This window comes from Anguilla rostrata, chromosome 1, assembly GCF_018555375.3.
Source record: "Anguilla rostrata isolate EN2019 chromosome 1, ASM1855537v3, whole genome shotgun sequence".
Classification (NCBI taxonomy): domain Eukaryota; kingdom Metazoa; phylum Chordata; class Actinopteri; order Anguilliformes; family Anguillidae; genus Anguilla; species Anguilla rostrata.
Genome location: NC_057933.1, coordinates 78,631,692 through 78,645,221, shown reverse-complemented (window position 1 = coordinate 78,645,221; position 13,530 = coordinate 78,631,692). Strand labels below are relative to the sequence as shown.

Here is a 13,530-nt window from a genome sequence, read left to right as displayed (position 1 = left end):
GGGACAGAGGAAGACAGAGGTCGCAGAGGTAAAACAGGGGGAAGGGTGTAACTGAACACACAGTGAACACAGGGCTTAACACTGACCAGCACACCAGTATAGGAACGGACCAACAGAAATGAGAGGCTGTCAGAACAGACTGATGGGGGAGGAGGAATCAAATGGACAGATGAAAATGGACAGATGAAAATGGACAAATGGCAACACAAAAAGAGAAAAACACAGCTACTGAGAGGTGGACAGTACAGCTGCCCTTACTGACACACACTGATAAACACACACGCACGCGCACACACGCACCCCCCCCCACAAACACACACACACGCATACACACTCACACACACACACACACACCTCCTCCCCAGACACACATGCACACACACACGCGCACACACACACACCTCCTCTGTGAGTTTCTCCTTGTGTCTGCGCAGCTCCTCCAGCTTCTGCTGGGACTGCTTGTAGTCGCAGTCCAGCATGGAGCTCTGCTTCTCCAGCTCCAGCATCTTGTTCTCCACCTGCAGCTTCAGTGCGCGCTCCTCCTGCAGCTTCTGCTCCATCTCTGTGGGGGGGGGGGGGGGGGAGGGGGGAGAGTCAGTGAGAGAGCCAGAGCAAGAGAGACAGAAAGAGCCCACAAGTGAGTGAAAGAGAGAATAAAACAGGACAGAGAAAGAGAGAAACAAGAGAAAGAGGAAAAAATAGTGAGGGGGGAGGGGGGAGGGAGATAGTCAGACAGAATGAGAGAACCACAGACAGCGAAAGTGAAGGAGAGAAGGAGGCAGAGTGAAAAAGAGCCGGTAAGTGAGAGAAAAAGAGGAAAGAAACAGGACAGAGACAGAGAGAAAACAAGAGAAAGAGGAAAAAATAGTGAGGGTGGGGAGAGGGGGAGGGGGAAAGTACAGAAATGAGACGGGAGAGAGAATAAGAGTAAGAGAAGGGAGGACAGAAAGAGGGAGGTGTACATAGAGAAGACAGAGAGAGGGAGAAGAAGCAGGAGAGGAGATGGATGTTCTAGCTCTGTGTGTTAGCATAAGCAGCACAGTGTGACACAGGCTGCACAGGCTGCACACTGCCTATGTCAGCTGTGCCTCTGAAGCACAGGGGTGTGCAGCGCTGGCCACTGGCTCGGCTGCTTTTCATCATTACCCCGCACTTAATTAACCAATCAGAGCGGTTTATTACGCAGCTCACTCACTTCCCCTTGGTTACGAGGGTCTGATCGGGGCGCTGGCTGTATTTAAGGCGAGAACAGAAAACCAGCCGAGCCCGTGGCTCTCCAGGACCGGGGCTGCAGACCTCAGCTCTAACGGCCTCATTCCAGCACGACAGAGTGCAACAGGAAGAACAGGCCCTAAACTCGGTATTTACTGCTGCAGTACCCCCAAAACCCCCTCCCCCCCAACCCCCCTAACCCTCCTAACCCCCCTAACCCCCAACCCCCCACCCCCCTAACCCCCAACCCCCAACCACCCTAACCCCCAACCCCCAACCACCCTAACCCCCCCCCTAACCCCCCTAAGCCCCCCTCCTCCACCCCGCCCCGGCGGCTCCAGCACCCCGCCACGCTCCCTCGGTTTCTGAGAAGCCCTTCCTGCCCCCCCCCCCCCCTCACCCTTCATGGCCTCTGACTTGGCGCCCTCGATGGACTCGTAGATCTTGTTCTTGTCGGCGAGGCGGGCCTTGGTGGCCTTGTGGGCCACCTCCTCCTGCTCCAGCCCCTGCTGCAGCACCTTCAGCTTGTAGGTCATGTCGATCTCCTTGTTGCTCTTCTCCTATTGGCCGGAATAAGGATCACGGAGAAAAAGGGGGGAGGGAGGGAGGGGCGGGGTCAGGGGAGGTCAGCAACACCAGCAGAATAGGTGGACAACACAACGATTACACAATCTGGCTGGAAAATGATATAAATGATTTACTGTCTACAATGAGAAACCCCTTCTAAATTACCTTACCATAACATGACTTTTGAAATATTGATCGTAATCTCACTTCCCCCAGCAACAGAGGGAATACTGTTATTTTTTCACAACTGCAAACTGTCAATAAGATATGTGAGGACTGAGAGTTTGTGGTCCTGCAGGACAGTGTCAAACTTTATAAAAACGTGCACATTAGACTCACTGAGTAACTTAAGTAGCTTGCAGTGTGAAAAATAACAAGCTTTTCCATGTACAGGCGTGGGGTACACCCCCATCAACTGGTAACCTGCCGTATGGATTACCTACCTACCCAACTTGGCACTGGCTCTGCTCACTGGCTAAAACTTTATGAATGAGCTTTTGTAAGTCGCTATGGATACAAACACCTGCTACATGCCTCAGTGTAAAAGGTAAACGTGAACAGCCTTGCCATAGAGCTTGATGGGGCACTGAGAACTGAGGCATTGAGCTTTAACAGAGTCAGTTTCATAGCTTCCATAGAGCTTCATAGGGGCATTCAGGAGTGAGTTTGTGAGCTTTAAACAGGGTCAGTTTCATACCTTCTCCAGGTCAGTCAGCTTCTCCTGCAGCTGCCTCTTCTCCGCCTCCCCCTTGGACAGCGAGGCCTTGGCCTGCTTCAGCTCCTCCTCCAGGCCCGTGATACGCCCTGTGGAGAGAGGGGTGGAGGCGTGGTCACACGCAGGAAGGGGCGGGGTCACACACAGGAAAGGGTGGAGTCACACACATGAAGGGGCGTGATCACATCCACAGGGGCGTGGCTACACACAAACATGGGTTCATCCAGTTTAACTGCCTGGATATTTCCCTCCCTCGGCTGTAGGGTGAGGGGGTTGTCATTTTTCCTGATAAATCATTAGATTATAAATAGCATTGCTATAAATCAATGCTTTTTTTAAAATATGGTGTTGACTCTGTGAGTAGGTGTTCTCTCTTATAACCTGTACTTCTGAAGGCCTAATGCTATCAGACCCCAGAGGTATTTGGGGTGTGCGGACCCATCCTGGGTGATCAGGGAAAGGCCGCGGCGTGGAGAAGAGCGCACCCTGCTGGTCGGAGATGGTCTCGGAGCCCTGGCTGCGGTCCCTCTTCTCGGACTCGAGGGCGGACTGCAGGCTGATGAAGTCCTTCTCCAGCTTGAGCTTCCCGTTCTCCAGCGCCAGGCACTTGTCCTGCAGCTCCCGCACGCTCCCCTCCAGCTGCTGCACCTGCTTCGTCATCTCCGTCTGAGTCTTCCTCAGCCGCGCCGCCGCGTCCGTCTCCGCCCGCAGGAGCGCGTTCGCCTCGTCCAGCTGGACACGCGTGTGCGCGGACACGAGAGGGGAAACGCAGACACGTTAGCACGTTAGCGCTCGCATTAACACGTCAGTTAAGACACCTGGAAAGGCTAGAGGATGCATACTAGAGAACCTGAGAGAGAGAGAGAGACATGTGGAGGTGTGGCAGAGAGAGAGAAAGAGAGAGAAACAGGGAGAGATGTGGCAGAGAGAGAGAGAGAGAGAGACAGAGTGAGAGATAGATAGATGTGGAAGTGTGGCAGAGAGAGAGACACATGCAGAGGTGTGGAAGAGAGAGAGATAGATAGATGTGGAGGTGTGGCGGAGAGAGAGAGCAAGAGAGAGAAACATGCGGAGATGTGGCAGAGAGAGAGACATGTGGACGTGTGGCAGAGAAAGAGAGAGAGAGAGAGAGAGAGAGATAGATCGATAGATGTGTTGCTGTGGCAGAAAGAGAGATGTGGAAGTGTGGCAGAGAGAAAGAGACATGCAGAGGTATGGAAGAGAGAAAGAGAGAGAGAGATAGATGTGTTGCTGTGGCAGAGAAAGAGAGAGAGAGAGGTGGAAGTGAGGCACGCACCTGTCTCTGCAGATGGATGTTCTTCTCGTTGGAAATGTGAGAGTTCTGGTTCCTCTTCTTCATGTCCTCCAGCTGGTCCCGCAGACTGTTCACTGTAACACACAGCAGACGCTGCTCAAGCCGTGTGTAAAGCCAGAGTAAGCCGTGTGTAAAGTGAGAGTAACCCGTGTAATGTCTGAGTAGGCCGTGTGTAAAGTGTGAGTAAGCTGTGTGTAAAGTGTGAGTAACCCATGTAAACTCTGAGTAAGCCGTGTGTAAAGTGTGAGTAACCCGTGTAAAGTCTGAGTAGGCCGTGTGTAAAGTGAGAGTAAGCAGTGTGTAAAGTGAGAGTAAGCAGTGTGTAAAGTGAGTGTAAAGAGTGTGTAAAGTGAGAGTAAACCATGTGTAAAGTGTGAGTAACCCATGTGTAAAGTGTGAGTAAGCCGTGTGTAAAGTGTGAGTAACCTGTGTGTAAAGTGTGAGTAAGCAGTGAGTAAGCCGTGTGTAAAGTGTGAGTAAGCCGTGTGTAAAGTGTGAGTAAGCCGTGTGTAAAGTGTGAGTAAGCAGTGAGTAAGCCGTGTGTAAAGTGTGTGTAACCCGTGTAAAGTCTGAGTAGGCCGTGTGTAAAGTGAGAGTAAGCAGTGTGAGTAAGCCGTGTGTAAAGTGTGAGTAAGCAGTGAGTAAGCCGTGTGTAAAGTGTGAGTAACCCGTGTGTAAAGTGTGAGTAAGCAGTGAGTAAGCCGTGTGTAGGGCCTCACTCTCGTTCTCCAGGCAGCGCTTCTTGTCGGCCTCGCTCTCGGCCTTCCTGTGGCTCTCCACGCTCTTGTGCTGCAGCAGGGCCTTCTCCCGCTCCAGCTGCCTCAGCGTCGATTCTAGAGTCTTCCGCCCGCTCACCTGGAGACACACACAGGCACACACACCGTCTCACACACGCACGAGAGCACAATCACGAGCAGACGCGCACAGAGGCGGAGTCTCAGTGGGTCAGACCACGCCCATCCTCACCTCCTCATCCAGTTCTTTGGAGATTTTCTCCAGGCGACTGCTGGCAGTCCTGTAGGGTAAAAATAACAGAAAAATCCCCATGAAAATGAACCTGCTTGTAGTTCTGCTCCACTTTGCCTGTGTCATACCTGTATTTTTGCTCTAATTCATCTTTATTGTACCTGTATTTGTTCTCTACTTCATCTTTGGCTTGCATCTCAGCACTGAGCTTCTCTTCCAGCTGTTTCAGCTTCTTCTTCAGTTGATCTGACTGTGGGGGGGGGGGGGGGGGCAGGGAGGAGAAGGGATTAAAACTGAGACCATTTCCAAAGGTTGTCAAACATTTCAGTCTGTTCATGCTTCTCTGTCTGCTCAATTTACAAGCATATTAAATGACTGACAAGATGACTGACCAATCAGAGCTTCTGAAACATGAAGCTTCACAAAAAAACATTTTTTAAAAGAGCAATAAAAAAAACCCTTCAGCTTATATGGCAATCGTGCATTTCTTAAGGTGGTAATCAGTGAGAGCGTAGACACTGCCCTTTCACAACTGAGCTCATAACTATTCAGTTCCTCCTTAAACTCCACTGGTTCTGGTTCTGGTTCCTGCTCCACACATTTGCCACACGCACGTTAAACGGGTGAACCACACAGACTGAGCAGGGAGAGGTGGCGGTGGGCAACACTCACCGCTACTCTGTCCTGGAGGAGAGAAGAGAGACAGGATAACAGAGTTAGCCTCATTAAATCAGCCTCATTAAATCAGTCTCATTACAGTCACACAGTGGTCAGGATGTTCCTGTCACAGACCAGGAAACAGACAGACCTCACATCTTTATATGGCGGCTAAGAACTTTCCAGATTAAATTCTGTTTTAATCACATTTATGTGATCTACTTACAAGCAACAAAGCCTAGGATTTCGTATGCTGATTCACACAAGTAGGCATGCAAACACACACTCTCTCTCTCTCACACACACACACACGCTCCCACAACACACACAAACACACACACGCTCCCACAACACACACACACACACACACTCACCTCTCCTTTGGCTGAGGCCCGACGCTCATTCTCCTCCACGGTGGGGTTTGAGCCAGTTAACAACCTGAGACAGAAAGAGAGAAAGAAGAGAGAAGGGAAAGAGATGGAGAAGGATTCTACACATTTCTACCATCACCTCTCCTCTCTAACGTCATCGTTTCTGCTTCTGAAGAGGAGACCAGGATCTCCCTTCTCTGACTACACAATTCATCGTATCCATTCATTTCCTATACGCACGACACATCACGTCACATCACCACGGATCAGCTGATCAGGCACGGCTTACGCACAGCCACTTACGTCCTGAAGTGTGATAGCCACGAAGACTGTTCGCACAGCTATGAGCGAGGAAGCACATAGCACCTTTGCACTCACCTCAAGGTACTGTGCTCATTCACCTCATGTACGACACAGCACACGACACAAAAGAGAAGAACAAATCAATGCACACTCTCACACATGCATGCGGCACACTCACGCACGCACGCACACACATTCACACACACGCGCGCGCACACACACACACACACTTACTGGTCCTCCTTGAAGTAGGTGAATCCCACGAAGGGCAGCTGGTTCCCTACGAAGGCCTTGGGCGGAGGGAAGGTCTCCACATCGCCTTTCACCTCCTCTATCTCATCAAAGTTACTGGTGTCAATGTCACTGCTCAACTCCGGCACTACTGGAGCTACAGCTGCACGGGGGGGGGGGGGGGGGAGGAGAGAGGGAAGGATGAGGGGGAGAGAGGGAAAGAGGGGAGAGAGAGAGGGGAGAGAGGGAAGAACAGAGTGAGAGGGAGGGGGGAGAGGGGGAGGGAGGTAAGGATGGAGGGAAGGGGGGAGAGAGGGAGAGAGAGAGACAAGGAGAGAGGGAGAGTGGGAGAGAGCAGGGAGTGAGGGAAAGAAGGGGGAAGGAAGAGGGATAGAGGGAGAAAGGCAGAAGTGGTAGGAGGAAGAAAGGAAAATACAGTGGGAGAAAGGGGAGAGAAAGGAAGAGAGTAGGACAAGAGTGAAACAGAAAGAGTGAGAACGAAAGGGAAGGAGTGGAGAGAGTGTGAGGGATAAAGGGATGAAGAGAAGAGAGGCGAGGATGACGAGGAGCAAGAAAGGAGAGAGAGGAAGAGAGAGAGAGGGGGAGGACAGAAGGAATCATAAACAGAGTTACAAAAACAGTAAATATGAATAATGCCATTCCCAACATTCCTTCAACACCAAACACTGAAATCCCTAAAATAGGCATCTTTAAGGACAGTGACCCCACTGAACCACCACACCCCTCACCCCGAGGGTGTTTAGCAGGTCAGCACCCCCGATACGAGCACCCAAACACAGGGGCCGTGCGCGGACAAGAGCGTGCGCGACACACACTTTCAGGTTCAGGGGTCTGTCTTCAGGGAGTGACACGCCAAACGCAGAGTGAGAGAAAAAGAAGGGAAGAAAAGAGAGAGCGTGTGACGGAGCAAAAGAACGACTGACAGAGAGCAAGAGAGACGAAAAGAAAAGGCGAGAGACAGAGGATGAGAGGAGAGAGCGGTAGGAAGCCAGCCGCAAGCCAGATGCGGGGGGTTACGCGGAGACAGATGTGGAGACGGGTATCCCAGCATGCTGTGGGTGAGAGGAGAGGGGTAACGACAGGCAGCTGTTCCTGCAGCGAGGGCGCGACGTGAGACAGAGTGAACCCCTCAATCTTCCCCCCTCCCCCCGAGGCGGTGTGGAGGGGCTGTCATTACTGCTGAGCTCACCGCACGACAGACAACCCCCCCCCCCCCACCCCAGCAAAGGGGCCCATCCAGCGCTCCCCAAACGACGCTCCAAAAACGTTCCCGAAACGCTTGCTGCATTCCCGGAGCTGGCGATCAGCTTATGCAGCCAACCAGGATATTTCAGGGGCGGGCTGTTTACAGAGGAGCCCAGACCCCGAGCACTCTATCCCCCCCCACCCCATCTGGACCTTCAGCCATCGGAACACACGAAAAGGTACACGGAACACAGGCAGAACGCTGGCGGAACGCTAACAGAACATTCGAAAGAACACTTGGTGGAACATCCGCAGAACAATCGCAGAACAATCGCAGAACACTTGGTGGAACATCGCCGTCTGACTGGAGCGCACAGCCGGAGCCGTAGTGAGGAGTTGCGAGCCGCTCGTAATCAGACACACATGACTCTCCAGTGCGGAAAGGTGGGTTTCTAACAGGAGCGACTAAACACTACAGAGCAGGACTCAAAACAGCACTGCACGCTAACACCAAACGCACTTACACTACTGCAAACGCACTAGCAGAGCACCAAATGCACCAACACTAGAGCAAACGCACTAACACAACTGCAAACACACTAACAGAGCAGCAAATGCACTAACACTAGAGCAAACGCACTAACACGCTAACAGAGCACCAAACGCACTAACACTACTGCAAACGCACTAACAGAGCACCAAACACGGTAACAGAGCACCGAACGCACCAACACTAGAGCAAACGCATTAACACAACTACAAACATGCTAACAGAGCAGCAAATGCACCAACACTAGAGCAGACTCACTCGACGCAGGTTCTGTTCAGCAGCGGATAAACAGGGTAGAGAGACTGCTACAGCGGTACTCCTGCAGCGCTGTAGCCCAGAGTACAGCAGCACAGGGCAGTTAGCAGAAGCAGATGTTGAGCGGTACAGACACAACAGAAAAGGCTACTGAAGCGTACTGAGACATGGCAGTGGCATATCGTCGCAGAGCTATAGTGTGCTGATGTATATCAGAGGTGTACTATGGTGGCGGAGCACTGTACAAGATAGATGAGCGCTATATAAGGTATAGCAGCGGTATAGAGAGGAGAACACTGTAGCGAAGGTAGAGCAGAAGTATTCTGAGATAGGCGAGTGCAATATAAGGTATAGCAGCGGTATAGAGAGGAGAACACTGTAGCGAAGGTAGAGCAGAAGTATTGTGAGATAGATGAGCGCTATATAAGGTATAGCAGCGGTATAGAGAGGAGAACACCGTAGGGAGGTAGAGCAGAAGTATTCTGAGACAGGCGAGTGAAATATAAGGTATAGCAGCGGTATAGAGAGGAGAACACTGTAGGGAGGTAGAGCAGAAGTGTTCTGAGATAGACGAGTGCAATATAAGGTATAGCAGATGTATAGAGAGGAGAACACTGTAGGGAAGGTAGAGCAGAAGTATTCTGAGATAGATGAGCGCTATATAAGGTATAGCAGCGGTATAGAGAGGAGAACACTGTAGGGAGGTAGAGCAGAAGTGTTCTGAGATAGACGAGTGCAATATAAGGTATAGCAGATGTATAGAGAGGAGAACACTGTAGGGAGGTAGAGCAGAAGTGGTTAGGGTTAGGGTTAGCGGTGCGGCGGTGTAGGTGCGGGAGGCAGCAGACTTACTCTCGCGGATGGTGTCGAAGGTCCACTGGTCGTTCTTGAAGAAGGGGTGGCGCTTGACCTCCTCCACGCCATTGCGCCCCAGCCGCACATCCCTGTGAGGGGGGAGAGGGGGTTAGAGTCGGCTCGCCCGAGACAGCACCTCCCCCACCCCCCCGTTACCCTCTCCTCCAAACTTCTGACCACTGTTCTCGCTGACCGACTGGACAAATATCGGAGCACAACCAACAGGCTACTCACTGACTAACTACTGGGACGCGAGAAAAAAATCACTGACCGACTGTACTGTAGCCTGCAATATTCAAGCTACTACTGACCAAAACAGACTGCAACCAACATGCGACTGCTCTCTTAGTGACCCACACTGACCACAACCTGCACACGAGCGGGACCCAAAAAAAGGAGAACGCCCTCGCACCCCTCACCCGAAACTGCCCCAGAGTTCACCTGCGGAACGAAAAGGGACGGAACTCACCAGAACCGGTAGCCCAAGAGCGCGACTGTTCTCACGCGACCCGAAAGGTACCGCTGACCCCTCAAGCCCGGCCGACCGGGACCCGAAGAACCCCGCCCCCCTTCCCTTCCCCTCCCCCACCACGGCGGGGCCCGCCCCTGTAACCACGGCGAGCGCGAGCGGAGCGGACAGAGCGCGGGGAGCAGCGCGGGGAGCAGCGCGTAGACGAGGAGCTCTCGAAGCTCTGGAGACACACCCGGGAGAACGGGAACGAGGAGAAGTGGAGCCCCTCTCTCACACTCTCTCTCTCTCTCTCTCTCTCTCTCTCTCCTGGAGAAAAACAAGACCGTAGCACAGCTGGGACTATCGAGCGGCGCCTCCCCCCCCATCGCCATCCCGCCCCCCGTCCCCCCCCCCCCAAACCCCCACCCCTCCGACGAAGGGGCAGCTGGCGGTGGAGTTTGGGGAGGGGTGCCACGTGTGGAGAGGAGGGAACAGCTACAGCTCAGAGAGGGAGAGAGAGAGAGAGAGAGAGAGAGAGGGGCCAGAGAGACGCAGTAACCCAAGTCAGCATGGTGCTACGGCTAAAGGCTAATGCCACAGTAACCTAGACCAGCATGGTACTATAGCCAAAGGCTAATGCCACAGTAACCTAGACCAGCATGGTACTATAGCCAAAGGCTAATGCCACAGTAACCTAGACCAGCATGGTACTATAGCCAAAGGCTAATGCCACAGTAACCTAGACCAGCATGGTACTATAGCCAAAGGCTAATGCCACAGTAACCCAGACCAGCATGGTACTACAACTACAGCTAAACGCTAACGACAGAGTAACCCAGAGCACTAAGCTGCTATAGTTAAAGGCTAAACGCTACTGACACAGTAACAGAGTGCACCATGGTACAACAGCTATGGCGAGTGCGAGCGAGCGTGTGGCCAGTGTGTGTGTGAGTGTGTATGTGTGTGGTGTCTGTGGCGTATGTGTGAGAGCTCTGCGTGCATGTGCATGCGCGTGTGTGCGAGCCAGCTTGTGTGTGAGAGCTGTGTGTGTGTGTTTGTGAGTGTGGTGTCTGTGGTGTGTGTGTGTGTGGCTGGCCTCTGAAGTAGGGGAAAGGGAATCTGTTTCACATTAATCTCCACAGCGCTGAGGGCTTCAGTGTAAACAGGAAGTGAAACCCACCAGGGCCAAAACTCCGCCACCCCGCACCTTTCACCTTTCTATCTCTCCCACTTTCCCTATCCCTCCATCCCTCCATCTCTCAGTTCGTTACTTCATCTCTTTGCCCATCCGCTCTGTGTTTTCTCTGCCTCCCAATTTCACGCCCCTCCAGTCTCTGTGCCGAAGGGAACTCTCTCACAACAGCATTTCCCCCTCAGGGCGGGGGGGAAGGCCCTGACACAGGCCACACCTGTGAGATAACACAGGCTCAGTGGCGCCCTCTATCTGTCCTCGCTGTCAGCACCAGCACCTGAGGGGCCTGGGAAGTGATGTCATAAAGGGGAGTGGTCAGTGCTCCAGGCTGTTATTTTGGGCTAAGGGGGTAAGGAATGGACCGAAGTTTACCAGACTGGACCGGATCACTGGCTCTGTGGAAACACTGGGACATCAGCAGTATATGCTGACAGATGAGTCACATCCTTAAGGTCCAGCCAACTGCTCGGTGTCTGAGATTTACTGTCTGTGTTCATTTTATTCCCTCGTATAGATATATGCACATGCACACACGCACACGCACACACACACACACAAGAAAAGTGAGCAATTTCAGCAAAGAAGGATATGCTTTTCGTGTATATGTATGAGAGTCTGTGCATATGCATGTGTGTGTGTGTGTGTGCGCTTGTGTGTGTTTCTAGCCTAAAAATGCATGTTTCTGAGCAAGTATGGTATGTGTCTGTGTCTCCATGCTCAAGACTTCAAAACTGAAAAACAACCTTGTACTCTCTAGGGTAAGGCAGTTAAAGCACAGATCCTGGCAAAAGAATGTGTGCGTGTGTGTGTGTGTGTGTGTGTGTGTCCACACATGTTCCTGAGGCGTTAGGGCAGTAAATAACACATGAAGTCCCTCGAACTCATTTCAGAAGTGAAGGATTGGGCAGTGAAAGTGAGAGCCCTACTCCACACACACACATAATTCACACGGGACTGGCCTCTGCTCCGCGCGTTAGCAGCAGGGTGCTGTACACACCGGGGGTTTATGGGGACAGCACACACAGCAGGGTGCTGTACACACCGGGGGTTTATGGGGACAGCACACACAGCAGGTAACCGGGGGTTTATGGGGACAGCACACACAGCAGGTAACCGGGGGTTTATGGGGACAGCACACACAGCAGGCGCTGTACCACTGGGGTTATGGGACAGCACACACGCAGGGCGCTGTCACACTGGGGGTTTATGGGGACAGCACACACAGCAGGGCGCTGTACACACCGGGGGTTTATGGGGACAGCACACACAGCAGGGCGCTGTACACACCGGGGGTTTATGGGGACAGCACACACAGCAGGGCGCTGTACACACTGGGGGTTTATGGGGACAGCACACACAGCAGGGTGCTGTACACACGGTAACCGGGTTATGGGACGCACACACAGCAGGGCGCTGTACACACAGGTAACCCGGGGGTGTATGGGGACAGCACACACAGCAGGGCGCTGTACACACAGCAGGTAACCCGGGGGTGTATGGGGACAGCACACACAGCAGGGCGCTGTACACACGCAGATAACCGGGGGTTTATGGGGACAGCACACACAGCAGGGCGCTGTACACCAGCAGATAACGGGTTTATGGACAGCACACACAGCAGGGTGTGTACACACGAGGGTTTATGGGACAGCACACACAGCAGGGTGCTGTACACACCAGGGTTTATGGGGACAGCACACACAGCAGGGCGCTGTACACACCGGGGTTTATGGGGACAGCACACACAGCAGGGTGCTGTACACACGAGGGTTTATGGGGACAGCACACACAGCAGGGCGCTGTACACACCGAGGGTTTATGGGGACAGCACACACAGCAGGGCGCTGTACACACCGCAGGTACCCGGGGGTTTATGGGGACAGCACACACAACAGGGCGCTGTACACACCGAGGGTTTATGGGGACAGCACACACAGCAGGGCGCTGTACACACCGCAGGTAACTGGGGTCATTGGGACAGCACACACAGCAGGGCGCTGACACACCGCGGTAACCAGGGGTTTATGGGGACAGCACACACGCAGCGGGCGCTGTACACACCGCAGGTAACCGGGGGTTTATGGGGACAGCACACACAGCAGGGTGCTGTACACACCGCAGGTACCCGGTGGTTTATGGGGACAGCACACACAGCAGGGCGCTGTACACACCGCAGGTAACCGGGGGTTCATGGGGACAGCACACACAGCAGGGCGCTGTACACACCGCAGGTACCCGGTGGTTTATGGGGACAGCACACACAGCACGGGAGAGGCAGAGAGCTAGCGCGGTCGCTAATCATCTGTGCGCTCACATTCCCGTCCGCTGACCCGGGAACCGCCGTCACCCGCCGCAGGAACGCAGGAAACGCGCCGCGCTGTTCGCCCGGCGGGAGCTCAGGCTCAGACGCCGCGCTGCGCGGTGCGTGGGGTTTACCGCGGCTCACCTCACCGCTGTCTGTCAACCAAAGCGCATTCAAGGCGCTCACCGTGTCTCCAGAACCCCGAGTTTAGGACTTTCCAAAGCCCCCAAAGCCCCCCCGAGCCCCCAAAGTCAAGTTCACGCCCTGCTGCATCACAGCCAGTGGTTTTCAGCCATGTATAAAGCCATTTAAAAATTCACCGAATATCTCTGAAACAGAAAGCTCTAGGGTCAGCACCTTACGCCCCCCCGATGCCATTCCT

General features: G+C 53.3%; 1 protein-coding gene across 4 annotated transcripts in view; it reads right to left on the bottom strand.

Moving 5' to 3' along the window:
- Positions 1–13,530, bottom strand: part of rock2a (rho-associated, coiled-coil containing protein kinase 2a) — a 72,619-nt gene that overhangs the window by 16,558 nt on the left and 42,531 nt on the right. For 3 of the 4 annotated variants that reach the window (XM_064302781.1, XM_064302749.1, XM_064302770.1), the window contains exons 8-18: positions 9,201–9,292; positions 6,341–6,500; positions 5,795–5,870; positions 4,937–5,025; positions 4,776–4,824; positions 4,529–4,664; positions 3,792–3,883; positions 2,980–3,226; positions 2,477–2,583; positions 1,613–1,772; positions 402–562 (exon numbers count right to left, since the gene is read on the bottom strand). In XM_064302781.1, coding sequence (XP_064158851.1) covers positions 402–562; positions 1,613–1,772; positions 2,477–2,583; positions 2,980–3,226; positions 3,792–3,883; positions 4,529–4,664; positions 4,776–4,824; positions 4,937–5,025; positions 5,795–5,870; positions 6,341–6,500; positions 9,201–9,292 — 1,369 coding nt within the window. Of the gene's footprint in view, positions 1–401; positions 563–1,612; positions 1,773–2,476; positions 2,584–2,979; positions 3,227–3,791; positions 3,884–4,528; positions 4,665–4,775; positions 4,825–4,936; positions 5,026–5,447; positions 5,460–5,794; positions 5,871–6,340; positions 6,501–9,200; positions 9,293–13,530 lie in introns of all 4 variants that reach the window. The other variant, XM_064302759.1, reaches the window with a different exon arrangement.